The 17,882-nt window shown below is 36.2% G+C and overlaps 2 protein-coding genes across 6 annotated transcripts; both read right to left on the bottom strand.

The window, feature by feature from the left end:
- Positions 1-781: 781 nt before the first annotated feature.
- On the bottom strand, positions 782-7,584 carry LOC111485113 (CCR4-NOT transcription complex subunit 10-like). Its single transcript, XM_023131836.1, has 6 exons — positions 7,120-7,584; positions 5,614-5,700; positions 4,113-4,286; positions 3,933-4,019; positions 3,796-3,867; positions 782-2,892 (listed from the first exon to the last, which is right to left on the bottom strand). Exons 1-6 carry the CDS (start codon positions 7,282-7,284, stop codon positions 937-939), a joined length of 2,541 nt encoding a protein of 846 aa, XP_022987604.1. The 5' UTR covers positions 7,285-7,584; the 3' UTR covers positions 782-936.
- A 221-nt stretch (positions 7,585-7,805) lies between these two features.
- LOC111485102 (telomere-associated protein RIF1-like) lies at positions 7,806-16,273 on the bottom strand. Of its 5 annotated transcripts, none has more exons than XM_023131815.1 (11): positions 15,969-16,273; positions 15,543-15,610; positions 14,468-14,529; positions 14,225-14,374; positions 13,447-13,623; positions 11,937-12,149; positions 9,837-11,503; positions 9,254-9,310; positions 9,087-9,156; positions 7,972-8,662; positions 7,806-7,842 (listed from the first exon to the last, which is right to left on the bottom strand). In XM_023131815.1, the coding sequence occupies exons 1-10, from the start codon at positions 16,172-16,174 to the stop codon at positions 8,003-8,005; spliced, it is 3,330 nt and encodes a 1,109-aa protein (XP_022987583.1). In that variant the 5' UTR covers positions 16,175-16,273; the 3' UTR covers positions 7,806-7,842; positions 7,972-8,002. The 5 variants fall into 5 exon arrangements, with proteins under 5 accessions (XP_022987583.1, XP_022987584.1, XP_022987585.1 ...); XM_023131816.1 differs by lacking the exon at positions 7,806-7,842 and having other exon boundaries at positions 7,877-8,662; positions 9,837-10,108; positions 10,253-11,503; XM_023131817.1 differs by lacking the exon at positions 7,806-7,842 and having other exon boundaries at positions 7,877-8,662; positions 9,837-10,108; positions 10,538-11,503.
- Between the last annotated feature and the right edge of the window lie 1,609 nt (positions 16,274-17,882).

Here is a 17,882-nt window from a genome sequence, read left to right as displayed (position 1 = left end):
AAACTGGATCATATCATAATCGTATTTAAATGTGCAAAATCAACGATTAAATTGATTTTCAATTGTTAATCGTGATAAACGTAATTTTATCCCACGTTGATTGAAGAGATGAATGAAACCTTTCTTATGAATGTGTAGAAACTTCGTACATGCGTTTTAAAATTCTGAGACTGACAACGATACGTTATAAGCTAAAATAGACAATATTTATAGCATGAGTCAGTTTGAAACTAAATGAATTGCTCGTTGTAGAATATTATTCTCGTCAAACTTAAACCTAACTAAAAAACAAAGGTTCGGATAATTTCGTCCTCCCCTTCGCCGAAGTCTAAGTAAAGAGACCGAAGGAAAGTAAGGTTTTAATCCGGAAATTTTTCTAGAGCTTTTACAAATGATATCATAGCCAGACACCGAGTGGTGTGCCAACGAGAACGCTAACTCCCAAGGGGTGAATTGTGAGATTCTACCTCGATTGAAAAGGAGAACACAACATTAGTACGAGAAAACTCCTATCTAGTAGACACGTTTTAAAACAGTGAAACTGACAGCAATACATAATGTGTGAAAATAGACAATATCTGCCGATAAGAGATTTGAACTTTAGCCATACAAAATTATAGTCTTTCATGTCATTACAAGAGAGAACAATATTTTTTTTTTTTTAATTTCTTTCTCAAAAAAGCTCTATCAACGTTCATTGTAACAATAGGATAGCATCTCCGCTAACCCAACCCAACCCAACCCAAAAAAAAGATACACAACTACTAATGAACCCTAGAGATGAAAAAAAAAATGAACATCAATTTTTATTTTCTGACGTGAGCTATGTTATAAGATCCTCCTAAAGATTGCTATATATAGCCGAGTAGCCCCGTTGAGTAGTACTAACATGAGGGCAGGACATTAATACAAAGCCACCAGTTATACTTATAACAATCACGAAGATCTTTTCATTGTCAATCCACTGGGGAGGAACCTTACACAACTACACTGTTTCAATTTGGCAAAAGCTTCTTGCGACTTACCGATAGCAAGATCGATATAAACTGCAGTCAAAGTGGCTTCTGGACTGTTCGGTATGATCGATAGCGCTTCCGAGATAAACTGTTGGGCCTGTTCAAGATCTCCTTGTAAGGCCAAAACAGTGGCAAAATTTGCAAAGAGGACTCCCCGTGCTTCCTCTGGTCTGAGGAACTTGAAACCATGAAGTTCCTCCCGGGATGAAGTATTAGCCGCTGTTGTCGAACCTCCATTTACCCCTTCGATATCAGTAACGCCGTCGATTCGCCATAGCTCACAGTTCTCCTGACCGAATGGCAGTTTGAAATCAGTTCCTCCGGATAAATAGTACAATAAATACTCGGTAGCTTCTTTTGGTCTATTTAGTAAGCAAAGGGCCTCTGCAGCATAAACATGGCCTAAGAATGTATAAACTTTATAACATCCTGGAAGCTCCATAAGAGACCTTGCAATTGTTAGGGCTCTCAACGGGTTCCCCAGTTTCAACTCCACATAAGCCAGGTCGGCAAGAAGTGCTTGCTTAATCAACAGGTTTTCTCTCCGAGAAATATCCTCATAATAGGAGAGGGAGTTTTGCACAAGTTCCTGAATTGTAGCACCTTTTTGTTCTTTTGTATCACCATTTGCATTTATCTGACTTGAGCCTAGAGTTGAGGCAGAGGCCTTGGAATCAATACAATGCAAGTTCTTATAATATCTCCTGGAAGCTGCCACTTCAGTTGGATCTCTCTCCTCCAAGGTAGAATTAGAGGCCAATAAAGAATGCGAAAAGCTGGTCTCGGAACGGTTTAACAAGTACAGGGCATTAGACAGACATTGCCGAGCAAGAGTAATCGACAGCTTAGGTTGTCCTTCGATGCTGAAATGCTCGTCTTCTCTACCAGAGGAATATGCACATCCATTCTTCGAAGTTTTATCTTCCAATACAAGCTGCCTCCATCTTCCCATTCCAACAACGTGAACCTTGATATCCAATCTATCGGAATCAGCAAGGTTGTTGTTCTTCAGAAGCCCCTTCTCTGAAGCCATTAAGCAGCATTCGGCAAGTCGGAGCCACAACAGAGGGCGGTTGTAGAAAATCAAACTGGCTTTTTGAAAGCATCGAGCAGCAAGGAATGGTTTCCCACAAGCCAAGTACTGAACACCACAATTATAGACGATAAGAAGAGAGTTGTCTTGTGAAAAAGTTGTCTGTTTTCTATCCTTCCAGAGAGCTGAACTATTAGACGCAGCTTTGGAAAAGAATACTGTTGATGTATGATACTTCCCAAGTTGATTATATATGCAGCCAAGGTTGTTGTTTAGCATGCTTGAAATCCCCATGTCTGTTCGGTTACTCGATGCCAGAAGTAGCTTCATGGCCTTACGATGGTTGCCACGGGCATATTCAAGTTCAGCCTTTAGGAGAAGAGCCATGGATGAATCTATCCCACGAGCGATGTTCATGGCGTGCTTTGCTTCACGCTTTGCTTGCTTTAAATTTCTAGTGAGAAGAAGAAAGCGAACCTTGTATAGTTGCAATTTAAGCTTGAAATCAACAGTAGATAGAGACCGATCAGCTGGGATCCTTAAAAGAACATTTGAAGATGAAAAACCAGTCTGTGTTGCTGGATTTTGTCCACCAATATCCAACGTCGATAACATGGACTCGTACTCAAATGTCTCATCTGACAAAGTCCTCGATAGAGAATTTTCCGAGGCATTGACACTTGCAGCTAAATCTGAATTGGAAGATTCAAAGGCAGAAGTATTGGTAGGAACAGACGAAGATTTTGCCACCACGTTTGTGGATTGTTGTCCCCCTGTACTTCCATTTTCACTTTGGCTTATACTAGTAACCCCAAAAGCTTTTTCCAGATAAAGTAGAACATCCTGACAGAAAAAAAAAAATACATGAGAAAACCATTTTCAATACATCATCATTCATGCATTTGTCAGCAGATTTCAGTTCCACTGAAGAAAAAAGTGTAAAAAAACATAAGAGAAAATATGCACGGAAAGAACAGACGGCACTAATTCCTGAAAACACGGTGAAGAGAGAGCACATGACATATTATACACAGAAACAACAGCAACATAGCTTCCCTGGCAAAGGGATAAATCTAACTTGTGAGATCCCACGTCAGTTGGGGAGGAGAACGAAGCATTCAGTATGAAAACCTCTCCCTAGCAGACGCATTTTAAAATTGTTGAGAGAAAGCTCGAAAGGGAAAGTCCAAAGAGGACAATATCGGCTAGCAGAGGGCTTGGGCCATTACGAATAGTATCAAAGCCAAACACCGGGCGATTTGTCAGTCAGAAGGTTGAGCCCCAAAGGGGGTGGATACAAAGCGGTGTGCCAGCAAAGACCCTGGCCTCCGAAGGGGGGTGGATTGGGGAGACCCATATTGATTGGAGAAGTGAATGAGGGCTAGCAAAAACGTTGGGTCTCGAAAGGGGGTGGATTGTGAGATCCCACCTCGGTTAGAAAGGAGAATGAAACATTCTTTATAAGAGTGTGGAAACCTCTCCCTAGCACACGCATTTTAAAAATTTTGAGGGAAAGCTCAAAGAGTACAATATCTACTAGTGGTGGGCTTTGGACCGTTTGTAACTATATTACTTAAAAGATTTCCTATATAAATTTGATAAAGCTAAACAAACATGAAAACATGTAATCCTTCTAAATTATAGGACAGATAACAAGTGCTAGCAACATATTAAAACTTGACAGTACAAGACTACTGAAATTTAAAGTCAGCAAACGATAGGCAAAACTCTAACAAGGCTACTTACTGCAGATAATGATGCATCGCGGCAGGCTAATCCAACATCCAGCAGCAAAAAGCAGATATGAAGAGCCGTTGTCTGCATATCAATAGCATAATTAAAGGAAAACTCCAATCACTAATATAATGAATAAACTTCAGTACCTCATCAATGGGTTCAATATTTTGATATAAAGGTACAAGAACTGCTAATGCCTTTGTATATTCATGAAGATTGAACCATACGATAGCCTGTAAATAGACATTTTAAATTGTCACGATCAGATCAATGATAAAAATATTCTTCAAATAATTAGTTTCTCTTCCCTATTGCATTTAACTTACAATGTTTAGGGTAGCAATGGAGGCATCAAACTCATCCATGTATACGATATTAGCATTGTTTGCAGCAGTCTGATGAGCAGATACATTATTTCCTTTACCCGAAGTACTCTTATTTTCAGGGTTAAGAGCATCTGTTTGTTCTCCAGATGAAACTGCAAGGTTCTCAGTTCTCTTCTGAACAAGCGCATCCACACAAGAATTAGCAGAAAGATGAGTATATGCACATTATGCAATGGCCGAAAATAACAAGAAAGTGAATATGGAAGAGGGGGAAGTATTATGGCGTTCTCTCTATTCAAAGTTTCACTCAAAGAACTATAGGCTGAAGTGATTCCCAATTCCAAAACTTGATCCTCCCAGTCCATAGGCCCCACAGGATGGCCAAGAAACTAGCATGCCACAAAATCCACCAAAACATTGTCCTCGTATTCAATTTATATTCTACATTTTTCCAGCACAAGTTTAGATTTTGCCATTGACTTTTGCTTTATTAATCTTAGAAATTAAAGACTGTAATGCATGCATCCCAACTAGTGTACCACACAACGGTGTAATGCAAGCACACAATCGTTATAATGTTATCCACTTCCTCCTCATGTCATGTCTCCAAGTTACTAACATTCTTTAAAGAACGATCAAATAAACCCAAGGAAACTACATTTTACCCCTCTAACTCAGATCTATAATTAAACAAAAATCATAAAGTTTCACTCAAACATGAGTTCTTCAATTATTTAATTATTTAAGTCAAATCCTTGAATTTTAGTTGCATGATAAAACATGAAAAAGCTTATTGTGATCTCCACTAAACCAGATTTTAGATAAAGCAAGTATTATCTTTCCTTCAAAGTTTCTCACTTAAATTGTAAGATGTGCAGTAAAAAGTTTATAAGTTACCTTAAGAAAAAAAATATATATATATATATTTTATATTAAAATATCATTTTGGTTTCCCATACATATTATAATCTTATATTTAGTCCTTCAAAGTTATTTTTATCGAAATTGATTATATAATAATTTTCAGCAAGAAAAGACACTAAAAATATATTTCCAAAATTTATAAAGGGAATGCCAATAAAGAATAATTTTTTAAAAAGAAATCAACATTAACTACTAACAAAGACTACAATTAAGATTTGGAAGTACATGGACTAAGTTGGATATTTGAGAGTAAAATGGAAAGAAACCCAAGCTACAAAGCCAAAATAGTATTTTAACCAAGATTTTACATTGATGAAACAAACAAAAAAGACTCCTGCATATAGTGAAGAGGTTGGTAATATCATCAATTTAAGAACAGATTTTTTATTGTAGTTGAACAAGGCGTCTAAAAATAAGAAAAATGTATAATGAGGCCTATGCCAAATCAATGATTGAGGTGATTAACAAACAGTTCTTAAGGAAAATAATAAAATATTACCAGGGACATAAATACTGTGGCAGTTAAAATAAACAGGAACACAAAGTACACATGAACATTTTGGAGCTAACGGCATACCTTGACATTGTTTAATACTTCAAGCAACTTCTTCGGATTGGAACAACCATCTCTCAAGTATTCGGCGATGGCAATATTATGAAGCACCTGAGAAAGACATCTATATATGAAGTGCTAACAGTTTGTTTTTTCAAATAAGTGCCAAATGAAGCATCAAGATTAAAATAGATAGGCAGCCAAACCCAATGTAACCAACTAGTTTAGTAACAACAAATCATTGACACCAAGATATCCTTAAGCTCCTTATAAAAGATGCAGTCCTAAAGATTGGATTGAAGTCAAAATCGACATAGAAAATCACCAGTCACTAAGAATCCAAACAAATGTATATCAAGAGCATCAGAATGTGTCAAGTTAAAAACTTGAAACAAAATACTTGTAATAGTGCCAATTGATTAATGTGAAAACTAATGATTTTGTTGCCCAAAATATATGTGGTTAAATAACTCAAAAGAGAAGTATGGTAGAGGTATCTAGGCAACCTCATCTCAAACCTTACCCTCAGCCCAACAAAAACAATAATAAAAGAGTCACCATAACATATATCATAATTCATTCTGGATCTGAAGCCACTCTCTAAATATGCAACCAGGTATAATTTGAGGAAGGATCAGGGCAAAGTTGTAGATTAACCTATTGCTAAAATGAATTTTTTTTTTTAAAAAAAAAAAAAAAAAAAAAGTGGAATATAATTTACACCAACAAGATTCCAAGTCACTCGACGCTCTTTTTGCCAACAATGTACATCTGATCACAGTTATATTGAATGGACACTGGAAAGACTAACGAAAACAACAAAATTCTCACTGCCATTAGCACTTGGCAGGGTCATGATTACATTTTTTTTTTCTACTCTGGATTTCTCTTCATACTTCAAAAATGAAAAGCTCAGGATATTGTAAGAATAGAATTTGGGGATGGGAATGAGTAGGGGCAGACACGGTATTTTGTAAAACCAATCTTCCTTAAATGATTATGGAGCCTTTAGCGGAGTTGATCACAATTGCTTGTTCCAAATATTTTCCAGGGCCATCAGTTACTTGGGAAAATTCCTTCACATCAGAGGTTTAGGTAACGATTCTATGACTAGAAGGATCAACATTCAAATTGACCAATGATAAACAGAAATTAAATAGTGTATGAACAGAAATGCTACCACCCGAGCCTAAAATCTTGCTAATTATCATAAAACCCAAGGAAAATGATAAAAATTACCCCCTATTTTCATTTCCTCTCAGCATAGCCTAGGCGTCGTTAAACGTTACAATGGAATTGCACGTGGTTCTAGTATGTTGTCCTCAAATAATTCAAAAACTCGATAATCGCTAAGGAGGAAAACAAGGGGAAAAAAGCGCCCCATATTATTTCTGAGCTCAACATTTCGCATCATTGAATTCAAAAGACTAAACCGCATCCGCACACATACACAAGGAATTAACGAAATCCTCAGCAAAATAAATAAATAAACAATCAAACAAAATTAGATTATGGTGCAAGAAATCAAACCTTAAGATCGTCTTCTTTCTTCTGCAACAGCTGATTCAAAACCTCTACACACCTAGCATACTTGCCCGATTGGAAAAGCGATGCAGCATCCTTGGCAAGAGCGGCAGTGACGGATAGAGCTCCATCGTCCTCAGCTGCCGACGAAGATGAATCTCGAGCGTCCATTAATGGATCCAAATAAAAGAAACAAAATCAAGGGCCAGGTTGCAAAAAAGGAAATGAGGTGACGGATAAAGGGAGGCGAAAGAAGCCCTAAAATTTCCAAGTTCAAAATTCTCAATGCGATAGAAGAAAATCGAGAGATTATGAACTACGAAATGGAAAAAAATTCTGGAAATCAATGGAAGTTGTAGGTTTTGAAACCCTAAAGTCTGGGTTAATTGTGAAGGAGGACACCTGGTTTCTTCTGTTTTAGCTGAAATGCGTCTATTTCGAAGGAGGGAAGGAAGGAGGAGAGAGAGAGACAGAGAGAGTAAGCTTAAATAAAAACTAAAGTCAAATGGTCAACTAAATTGAGAAAGCAGTTTGACTCGAACTACTCGCGCCCCCTTCCATATTATTATTATTATTATTTTAATGCATTCACAAAATTATCCACTAATTTAAAATGTCTAATCTAATAAATGGCCTTTTAAATTTAATTCTCAAGGTAGATTAATTAATAAATTAAGATTCGTTACCAAACTAATTAATTAAAAAATTAATTTTGTTCTGTACATTTATCTGCCAAAAAAACGAAAAATAGCAGAATGTGGGGGTCAAATACAAACATGCATGCCAGAAAAGGCTGAGATAATTATGGCAGCCATTATACAAGGCGAATGAGAACTGAGCAAAAGGCAATCTATTTACAACATGGCTCAGTTGTGTGAGCTTATGGAGTCTATATAATCTGGGTGTCCTGGCTCTCCCCAGAATCATTAACTACTTGTGAGAAATCAAGGCTTGTGTAAGTTTGAATGCCCGGGCCGTGTCCACCGCAATCCCGTGCCCGACCTTGTTGAGCTCGTCTTACTTCCTTCTGATGCTGAGTTAATTCCATCTTCTTCCTTTTTGAATTGGAAGTAGGGATGTCCTCCTTGTGCTTGTCCTGATTAGTAGTTGTCATTAACTCTATTCTTTTTGAGCTCCTGATGGATGTTGCACTCACTCTGTGGCTGAAGGGAGGGTTGGCATCTTCTTGTCTTGCAGGGCATTGATCAACCATCCACAAGCATCTCTTCTGGAGTTTTATTCTTCCATTTCTTGATAGCTTGTGCAGAATAGGAAGCAGGTTTTGTGGGTAGCGTGCAACTAAATGTTCACCGAATGAGGAATTCCAGAAAGTAATGGTTGGCTCTGAAATTGAGGAATTTGGGTGGTCAAGAGTTTTTTCGAGTAGAGGTGCCAACAGCTTCAGAAAGGCAGAGTCGAAGACTAATGAAGGGCAGCCCCTTTGCAAATGACTAATGATTTCAGCCCACAGGATTTGAAGTTGGCTGTTAATGCCTTCTTCCAATGTCTCCATTTTGGTCAACCACAAAAGCAATGGAGAGGATATAATCTGGTAATCAAAGGCAAGTGTTAAATAATGTCAGTAAAGAGACTAAGTACAACAGTTTCAAACTCCAAGGCGTAAAGAAGAAAACTCCAGGATCATGATCACCAATCGGAAAAAAAACGAGAAACCAGTTATTCAAGTCGTGCATTCTTGAGCAGAGTTCACCCATATCAAGATGATACGTCGACAGTGAAATTTATTGCAATGAAGTAGTTTCAAAAAATGAACATTTCAGGATCATAATCACCACCACGATCATAAGAGAATATGAAAACAGGTTGTCCTAATCCTACACTCCTGTCATATGTCTCAACTAAATGCATGATCCCAATGACTGACATAGCCATGATGTTCGTGTGGTATGCAAATAAATCACGCGTGTTTTGCAATGTGTTTGGATCAGATGGATGAAAATAGATTAAAGTACCTCTATGAACCCAAATATATCTTGTTTCAAGTGAAGGCAGCTGACGAATTGAGCCAATGCTGAAAATACTCTGCAACATCCTTACTAGGGTGAGATGTTAACGCAAGTAAAATGCGAAGAGGAATAACTTGCACAAGCAGATTATTGCAATAATTGTTCCAAAATACCTGGAAAGCCAATGTGATGAATTTTTTCCTCGCTTTATCCGTAATAGTTCAATAAATCTGTACCAGGAACATGAAACTGAAGAGTTAAGAAGAGTTAAGGATAGACACCATGCAGAGACAGAACAGATTAATATGGCTTGAAACATTAATTGTGATTTATATGGCGTTTTCTAGAGGTGCCACATTAACCTCTCCCAAAAAATACACATATATTCCAGAAGATTAGTTTTGTAAGCTTCCATAAGCAAAGGTTTCATAGGAACTAGAGTTTTCATTTTTAACTCTCGTAATTCTTAGAAACGCAGCCTTTCAGCTGAATAAATGAAATCCAAATCGGTATCTATTTCAAAATTATAAGAAATGGAAAAGGTAAAGTTAACCACTTGATTTAGTCTACGATGAACATTGTGTGTGTGTTGCGTGTATCATGAAATTAAGGGCACGATTAACCGAAGTCTACCTAAGAAATCATCACCATAAATTCACTTATAAGAGGCATTTTTATTCTAATAAAATCAAACAAGTACATGACGGCTTGGTATTGGTCTTTCATTATAAGCAACCGAGTAATGTTTGCATTTACCTGGCGGCCAATCTCAAGCTAAAACTGTTGAAGCAGGATTTTTCACAGTTACTGTCCTCTCTCATAATTCTATTTGATCTTCTTTCGGAATTTTGAAGCCCTTTCAAGATGTTTATGACAATGTCAACAAATATCGAGAGAAAATCAGCACTAAAACCTTCACAACTTGAACAAGATTCACTCCCACACCCAGGCATGCTTTGATCATTGAGGCATCTGCTTAACATAGAAGCCAAACCCTCATTGAAACTGATACTCGTGGAATTGTCAAGCTGCAATGTGTTAACAGAACTATAAAGCGACTTCCAAACTTGGACAACAGATTCAAGCTCAAGATTCTCCAGTGTGGAGCCACACAATATTTTGGAAGAGCATACAACAAAAGGGTAAGAGAGGAGATAGCATATGGTATTCACCCCTTCAGTTTCTGACTTTGTTTTCAACGGGATATTATTCCTCATATTGCTGCTCTCCATCAAACCTTTTGCTATTGCTATCCATATCCTCAGGCTAGTGGGCACAATGTTTTTATTCAAAATTAAAATAGCTGCAAGAAGACTATCTGGAGGTATGAACGAAGAAAATACAAGTTTGAAATATTCGTGCATTTCTTTTAGGATACAATCCGTAAGGCACATTGTCGAAGTAGACTGAACTGCCACTGAACTGTACATTACAATTAAATAAACTATAGGAGATACCTTATCCATGTAAGATATAGACGGTACACCAAGAACTTGTGCATAGCTGATGTGATTGACTGCTTGGACTCCATCCATTTCCTTGAAGTCTAATTCAACCTCATAAAGAGGGGATCCTAGTATAGCAGGTTCTAACTCCTTGGTGACAGCCCGAATAAAGTGGAGGATAGCATAATGCAAATGATGGTGAATATAGCCATCGCCACTTAGATTATCAGACAGATATCTTAAAAATCTTAAAATTTCCCTCAAACCAAGCATAACATCATCATAATTCGCAGACGGCTTTTTGAGCTCTAATTGGACTCCTTTTAAGACAGATTTAAATAACCTTTGGCAAGTATCATATGCGAAAGTCCTATTCTCATTGCTGAAGGTCTCCATTGATGCTGAAGTTGAGATAACACAAATCATCTTTAAATGAAAGGCCAGCTGATTTAGATTCCATGGCAACCACTTTATAGGAAACTGCTTCCAAAACCTTTTACCAGTTTCTTGGTATTCAATCTCGGACAGTATCGCTTCTGATTTGTAGCATAACTGGACAGTTAAATCATTATCCATGTGTGAACACTTTGCCAACAGAAAATCATCCAACAAACTTAAGCACATACTCCACAACCTGATATTTTCATTATCTGGAATAAGCCGGAAAATTGCCTCGAGAATAGGCTCTAATACCAGTTTTATCATGCATGGACTGTTAACAAATGAGTCAAGTTTATAGAGCAGATAATTCCATGTGTTCAAACATGACAAGCGAACAGACATGTCACATTTACTCTGCATGACACCGACCAAAGGCACCATGATCAGCTTTATACTTTTTGCATTTGCCTGGATTTCACAATCATTCCCATTTAATATTTGCACCGTTTGATTATTTTCCTCTCCCTTGACCACATTAATCTCACACCGGAGAGTTGGACTGTGAACAAGAGCATCAATTAAGCCTTCCCATGCAACCTGCAAGGTCAAGACATCAAAATTTTTACAAGAACGAAATTCAAATATATTAATAACATAACTTTCATCAAGCACCAAAATCTTCTTTTTAATAAGAACAGCTAATATAATCACGATTCTCCAATGATTTATGTGTCACTCAAACTTGTAGTCTCAAGTTTTCAGCCTAAGTTTTTCAGAGAAGCCCAACTGATACAAGGATGATTATCCTGTTTAACCGAATCCTATACAATCTCCCATGTTTTACTTTGAACTGGAAGGCTTGCAATTGTAGATTATATTTGCATGTCATTAACTTCTTGTTTTTTACTTCCGAGAGCATGCCATAAAATATGCAATTCAGACCAACTTGAAACTTAAGGCAAAGTTTATAATAGCCCTATATTATGAAGGTTGATGAGTCGCATATGAAGAGAGATACAGTATGAAGTACCTGTGAGGCAATCTGAACTTGAGGGTCGTGATCTGAAAATGTCCGCTCTGGAATTTTAAGCATTTTATTTACTAAATTTCTGTTCTTCATGGAATGAGATCCTAGTATCCGGATGAACCATCCCCAAGCTGCAATAGTCTGAACCTTCATTCCGAGATTTAATAACTTATCCATTCCATTAAGCAACGATCCCTTCATATCTTTCACAAGCGCCTGTTGAAGTATAAAAGTTAGTATATAAGACATTTTAAGTATTCTGTGCTTCACATCCTTATGATCTTTTCCCTCTAAAACCATACCCAGGTAATAGGCCTTGCCCAACAACTTCGGTTATCTTCAGGGGGCCTATCACCGGGCTTTTGTCAAATAACTAGAAGATAAGCTTGGAAGCACCTCATGGTTCTTTCTTCCAACTTCATTTTCCCCAAGAATGGTGTTCTAATTTTCCCTTATTGTGTTGTCAACCATCAACTGATAATGGTTGTTGGTTGCATCATATCAAGCTACAAGAGGTGAAACTTCTCATTGAATTATCCAAATATCTAGTAACGATCTCCTGTAGATGCGTCTGGTGAGGAAACATAGGTCTCCAGATTGAAAATATCCACAAATATGAAAATATATTGTTTCCGGATCCCTTAGACTGAGGTCAAATGTTTGATTCTATGGCATAGTATAGCCAATATCCAGACTTCTGTCAAGACCTGCTAATGGATAGCCATGACATCTTGTCTTTCTAAATCCCAACAAAGATCGTTTATATTATCCTGTTTGTGAATATCAAATGTGATAACAAATAAAAACTGCATCTTTCTAGCAAAAGAACTCGTCATAGATAGAAAGGAGTCAGTCCCAATTCTGAGGGTTCAAAGTGAATTAAGGTGGCATTTTAAGAAAGATAAGAGTTACGACATTTTCTTAAATTTTTTATATTTGGAGAGAAAAAAATAAGATAGCGTTAGTTTTAAAATAAGAAACATTGTACAAGAGACGTACAGACGGAAATTTGAGAGCCAGACCAGATATTCTCCTACTCAAGCAAAGGAGATTTTAAAAATTGTTCCAATTGGCATTAATCAAAAAAGAAGGTTATTTATTTCAAGCCAAAGGTTCAACAGCCTTATCTAGAGTAGCCATATTTGTATCTTGACAACAAAAAGGAGCATCTACAAAAGCAGAGTGATCAAAAAAGTATCTAGTGAGATGATACCTAGATACTCCTCATTTTCTACCATAAAGATAGCCGAGATTACATGGTTTATTATCTTAAGAATCATTAATACATTGCATGGTGGAGACTAGAAATGAATTTTTTTTTTATCAAATAGTATATTAGTAAATGCCCACTAATTTTCATCCTTGCACTACCTCCAAGTGGTAAGTTTTTGTTACTCCACTGGAGTACAGAGGCCTTTGTCACTTTGTTGTATAGTTTATCTCGTTTCTGAAATATAGTTCTGACAGGGAAAACTAAAACATTTAAGGCAATAAAAAAAATATCAACGAGTACCTTGGACAAAACAAGCGGAGGAGGTAATATTGTGGACCTGATCTTCAACAAACATCTCTCTGACATATCCCTCTCTCTTTTATCGAAGCTAAGAAGTCTTCTGTATACTGGAGGAGCCCATATATTGGATGACTCTCTCATTTTATCACTTAATTTGGCCGCCAGCTTTGTAATAGCCTAAAGTATAAACCAAAAAATTAGTAAGAGAATAAGAAAATTAAAGTCCATTTGCTTCATGACTAAAAACAAGTTTTTCATAAGCACTGAAAGCAGGGAAGCTACGCTGTATTGAGAATTTTATAAAAAGAAACAGGTTAGGCTGTATCATGCCGAACTTACTTTTTATAAGTACGCACGTTTAAGAGTATATATTCTAAACATTCAGTTTATCGCTGATTAACATTTTGAATAATGAGTTTAACTAGAGCTATTTATTTAATTAATACATTGATCTCATTGAATTGTTATGTCATTTCGGAGAGGACTAGCTATAATTGTGAATTTACTAGATCTATAGATGTCATGAAACACTCAATATCATCCTGATTTTTGTATGGGGGAAAGAAAATCTTATATATCCATCAAATGAAAGATACATAGAACTCCTCACGTGTCAGTATTGGAGAGACAGATTTGAACGACACAAAAAATTGGGGGAGGGAAGTTTGAACTCTGGACTTGACTGTACGTAATAGCTTTTTTCCAAGGCTACCTCATATCGTGATAGAATAGAGAAGGCATATCAGCTCCAATATAAGTCATTGAACTAAACTTTTACCTGGATAGCCTCAAAAGTGGTCGACAAAGACCCATTGGGATTGTCGAGGGCGTGAGTAACAGCCAGCAACAAAGAATGGAAGTGCAAAGCAAGAAACTCTTCATCAAGCTGTTGAATTGATATGCACCAGACTCCTAGGTTACAAACTGACTGCAACCAAGTAGCTGGATGATGAGTTTAATTTAGAAAGAGGGTATAAACAGCGTGGTTGGTGAAAATATGATTCAGGAGGATACAACAAACCTTCAGTTTAGTTCTAATGATTAGTTCTGTCAATGACTCAAAGATAAAGTTGGCTTCTTTCGCTGGAACATGGATAAGAAAGAAAAATATAAGAAAACTTTTTTATATAGTAGGTAATACTAATTCTCAACAACATTGCCGTTAAAGGCTTCAAGAGCCAGCCAGATTAGACTATAATATTCAAAATCACATCAGTACTGATGTTTGAGATCAGCATTATCAGGTCGTTGCCTATCAATCTGCTGGTCTCTATAGCTAATTACATTTATACAGCGTATACACACGCATGCGGGCGTGCATTTGTGCATGCAATAAGTTGTTATACAATCTGAATATACGAAAGGTAAAATAAAAATGGGCAGTTCCTACTATTGTAAGCATTCAATATTTCTACTCAAGCACCAACACTTTTTTGCTGATGAACGGTGATCAATGCTTCTAGACTGGCTCTTGTTAGACGAAGAACACGACTCTCTACAATGGTATGATATTGTCCACTTTGAGCATAAGTTCTCATGGATTTACTTTAGGTTTCCCCAAAAGGCTTCACTCCAATGGAGAGAGTATTCTTTGATTATAAACCCATGATCATTCCTTAAATTAGAGAATGTGGGACTTTCATCATCCAACACCTTCCCTCGAACAAAGTACGCCTCCCCTTAATCGAGGCTCGACTCCTTTTTCTTTTGGAGTCTTAGTCATTTCTTACTAAGCCTTTGAGGAGGCTCGAATCCTTTTCTTTTGGAGTCCTTTGTTAGACATTTGAGGATTTACTAATCTATTGGCACGACTAATTTTAGGGCATTGCTCTGATACCATGTTAGACGAACACGACTCTCCACAATGGTATGATATTGTCCACTTTGAGCATAAGCTCTCATGGGTTTGCTTTGAGTTTCTCCAAAAGGTCTTACTCCAATGGAAAGAGTATTCTTTGATTATAAACTCATGATCATTCCCTAAATTAGGGGACGTGGGACTTTCATCATCCAACCGCTCTTTCATAGTAAAGGGTAAAGAAGGTATGCACTAAACAGTTGGAATTGTAAGAAAACCCAAAATCGTAAGTACATACCCGGAATAGCAGCAATGATCGATGGATGATAAATTATGAATCCTAAACACTTCAATGCCTGTGCAGCGCTGAATGAAGAATACAAAATAATATAAATTACACAAGACTACCAATTTCCAGACCATTAAATACCTAAATATGAACAAAAAAAAAAAAATGCACATAAATCCGAATCAGCAACATAACATCCCCGGCCATAGAATCTGCCTTCAATTGCACATTTGCGGATTCTAATTAGAAGCCAGATAGTTCATAACCGCGCCATATACTTTATTACTACCCTAAGTTTTAGTTAAATCAATAATACAATGCCCTCAATCTCAATAAACAACTGAACCGTGTTTAAATAACATAAAAGCAAACTGCGATTCAGTATCTTGAAGAAAGCAGAAACCAATGAAAAGTATGGATCTAAGTAAGCCTTACATTTCCTCGTCTTCATCTTGCGTATCGGAGACGATACGCTGAATCGAATCCCGAGAAAATTTCGCTAGGGCATCGATTGAAGTATGGCTTGTAGTAGAAACCTGTTGGATTTGTAGAAGAGTGGAGTAGGCAAGTGATTTATTCGCTTTAACTCCAGAACATATCAGAGTATTAATTTCTTCGAGACGGTTTAAGATATCTAACATTGCTGCAGAGTGAAGAACAGGGGGACAAACGGAGAGACCGAGTCGAAAGGGGAGAAAGAAGAAGGGAAGCCAAATTTGGCGCCAAAAATTGTCGCATCGGAATAGCCAGATGGCGGGGAATACAACTTATATATTTCCGCCCTGTTTGGCTACAGCTATAAGTAATCCACGCACTCGATTATCCTCCCAACTTTAGTGTGTAACTATTTAATTTCATAATAACTATCTTTTTATTTTATTTATTTCATCCATAATTGACTTTTAAATGTACATTTTATTATATTTTCAATTATTATTTTAAAATGATATATTTGCAACAACCTATATATTTTCAGCCTCCTTCCTTAAAAAATTTCAAAAATAAATTATAAATATTTTTTAATATTGTATAAAACACGAAATATTTTTTTTTAAAATAAATAAATAAATATATATATATATATATATTAATGTCAACGGTGTAATCATCAATGGAAACAAATAGATTAAATTTAAAAATAAAAATAAAAAAGGAAAAAAAATAGAAAATGGAAAAGTAGAGGGAAGTGGAATTTGATTTAGACGGGAGGGAGCGAAAGAGATCTTTTGTCACTCTCTGTTTAACAATATAATGACAGAATATTTGGATACCTAACTTTTAAGATATGATTATTTATTTATTGCTTTTAACTCAATAAATTATTAATATGTATAACTTTATATACACTAACAAAAATAAAATAAAATAAAATAAGGGTGTGACAATTATTTAAATTTTATAAGATAAAAGGTGGAAAATTCAGTCTCATAAAACTGAGAAAATAGTAAGATTTAATATTTATTCATTTAAACGAATATTTTGGGCGACAACCCTCAAAATCCAAAACGTCACCGTTCTGTCTCCATTGGCTTAGCCCCACCCCTCCTCGCCCTTGCCCTTCCTTCGCTTTCAATTTCAACTAGAAAAGAGAAGTGAATGATATTGTCTTGAAAGCTAAATATTTATTATTTTGTTATTATTGAACAGATTTACAAATAATTTTTTTTATTCGAGAATATTAATGATTTTGTGAAAATTCTTACGAGCATCAATTTTGAAAAAACATATTTGAATTTTGGAGCGCATAAATATTCGTTAAATATAGTTTAAAGGAATATAATTGAATACTCTCATTCTCATATTTATTAAATTTTAAACAAATATCTATATGGTTTAGCTGTTCATATAAGAATTTTCTACAACTATCCTACCTAAATAGAGGATGGCTAACCTTCCAAATGGCCTATTAAAAATGTCGCTATTTGGTATAGAAATTTAGCATGGAAATAGATGAAAAATAATGAACTTAGGGCTACTTTATTGTCGGGTAATCTTATTTTCTTTTTCTTTTTAATAAATAGAAATAGAATCGAGTTACTAGATGCAAAAACAAAATTCAAACGACTATTACAGCACGTGTTGTCGTTGACCCAATATGGATTTAGGTTAGATGATCAAGTCGACAGAAGAAAAAAAAAAAACAAGCACACTTCATTTGTTGCAATCAATAAATGAATGTTTCGTTCTATTCTTGAATCAATGTTGAAACATCTTCCTAACAATCACGTTTTAAAATCATGAAATTGACGGCAATACGTAACTGGTCAAAGCGGACAATATCTGCTAGTAGTAGACTTTGACTGTTACAAATAATATCATAATAAAAAATCGGGTGGTATGTCAATGAGG

The sequence above is a fragment of the Cucurbita maxima genome, unplaced genomic scaffold (genome assembly GCF_002738345.1).
Source record: "Cucurbita maxima cultivar Rimu unplaced genomic scaffold, Cmax_1.0 Cma_Scf00010, whole genome shotgun sequence".
Classification (NCBI taxonomy): domain Eukaryota; kingdom Viridiplantae; phylum Streptophyta; class Magnoliopsida; order Cucurbitales; family Cucurbitaceae; genus Cucurbita; species Cucurbita maxima.
This window is presented reverse-complemented; position numbering and strand designations above follow the sequence as displayed.

Coding starts and splice junctions, on each gene's coding strand:
- LOC111485113 (XM_023131836.1), bottom strand. CDS start 7,284: ATGGACGCTCGAGATTCATCTTCGTCGGCAGCTGAGGACGATGGAGCT. Junction 4,020..4,112: donor CCATTGCTACCCTAAACATT/GTAAGTTAAATG, acceptor GTCTATTTACAG/GCTATCGTATGGTTCAATCT. Junction 2,893..3,795: donor GCGATGCATCATTATCTGCA/GTAAGTAGCCTT, acceptor TTTTTCTGTCAG/GATGTTCTACTTTATCTGGA.
- LOC111485102 (XM_023131815.1), bottom strand. CDS start 16,174: ATGTTAGATATCTTAAACCGTCTCGAAGAAATTAATACTCTGATATGT. Junction 14,375..14,467: donor TCATTAGAACTAAACTGAAG/GTTTGTTGTATC, acceptor ACTTGGTTGCAG/TCAGTTTGTAACCTAGGAGT. Junction 8,663..9,086: donor ATATATTTGGGTTCATAGAG/GTACTTTAATCT, acceptor TTTGATTACCAG/ATTATATCCTCTCCATTGCT.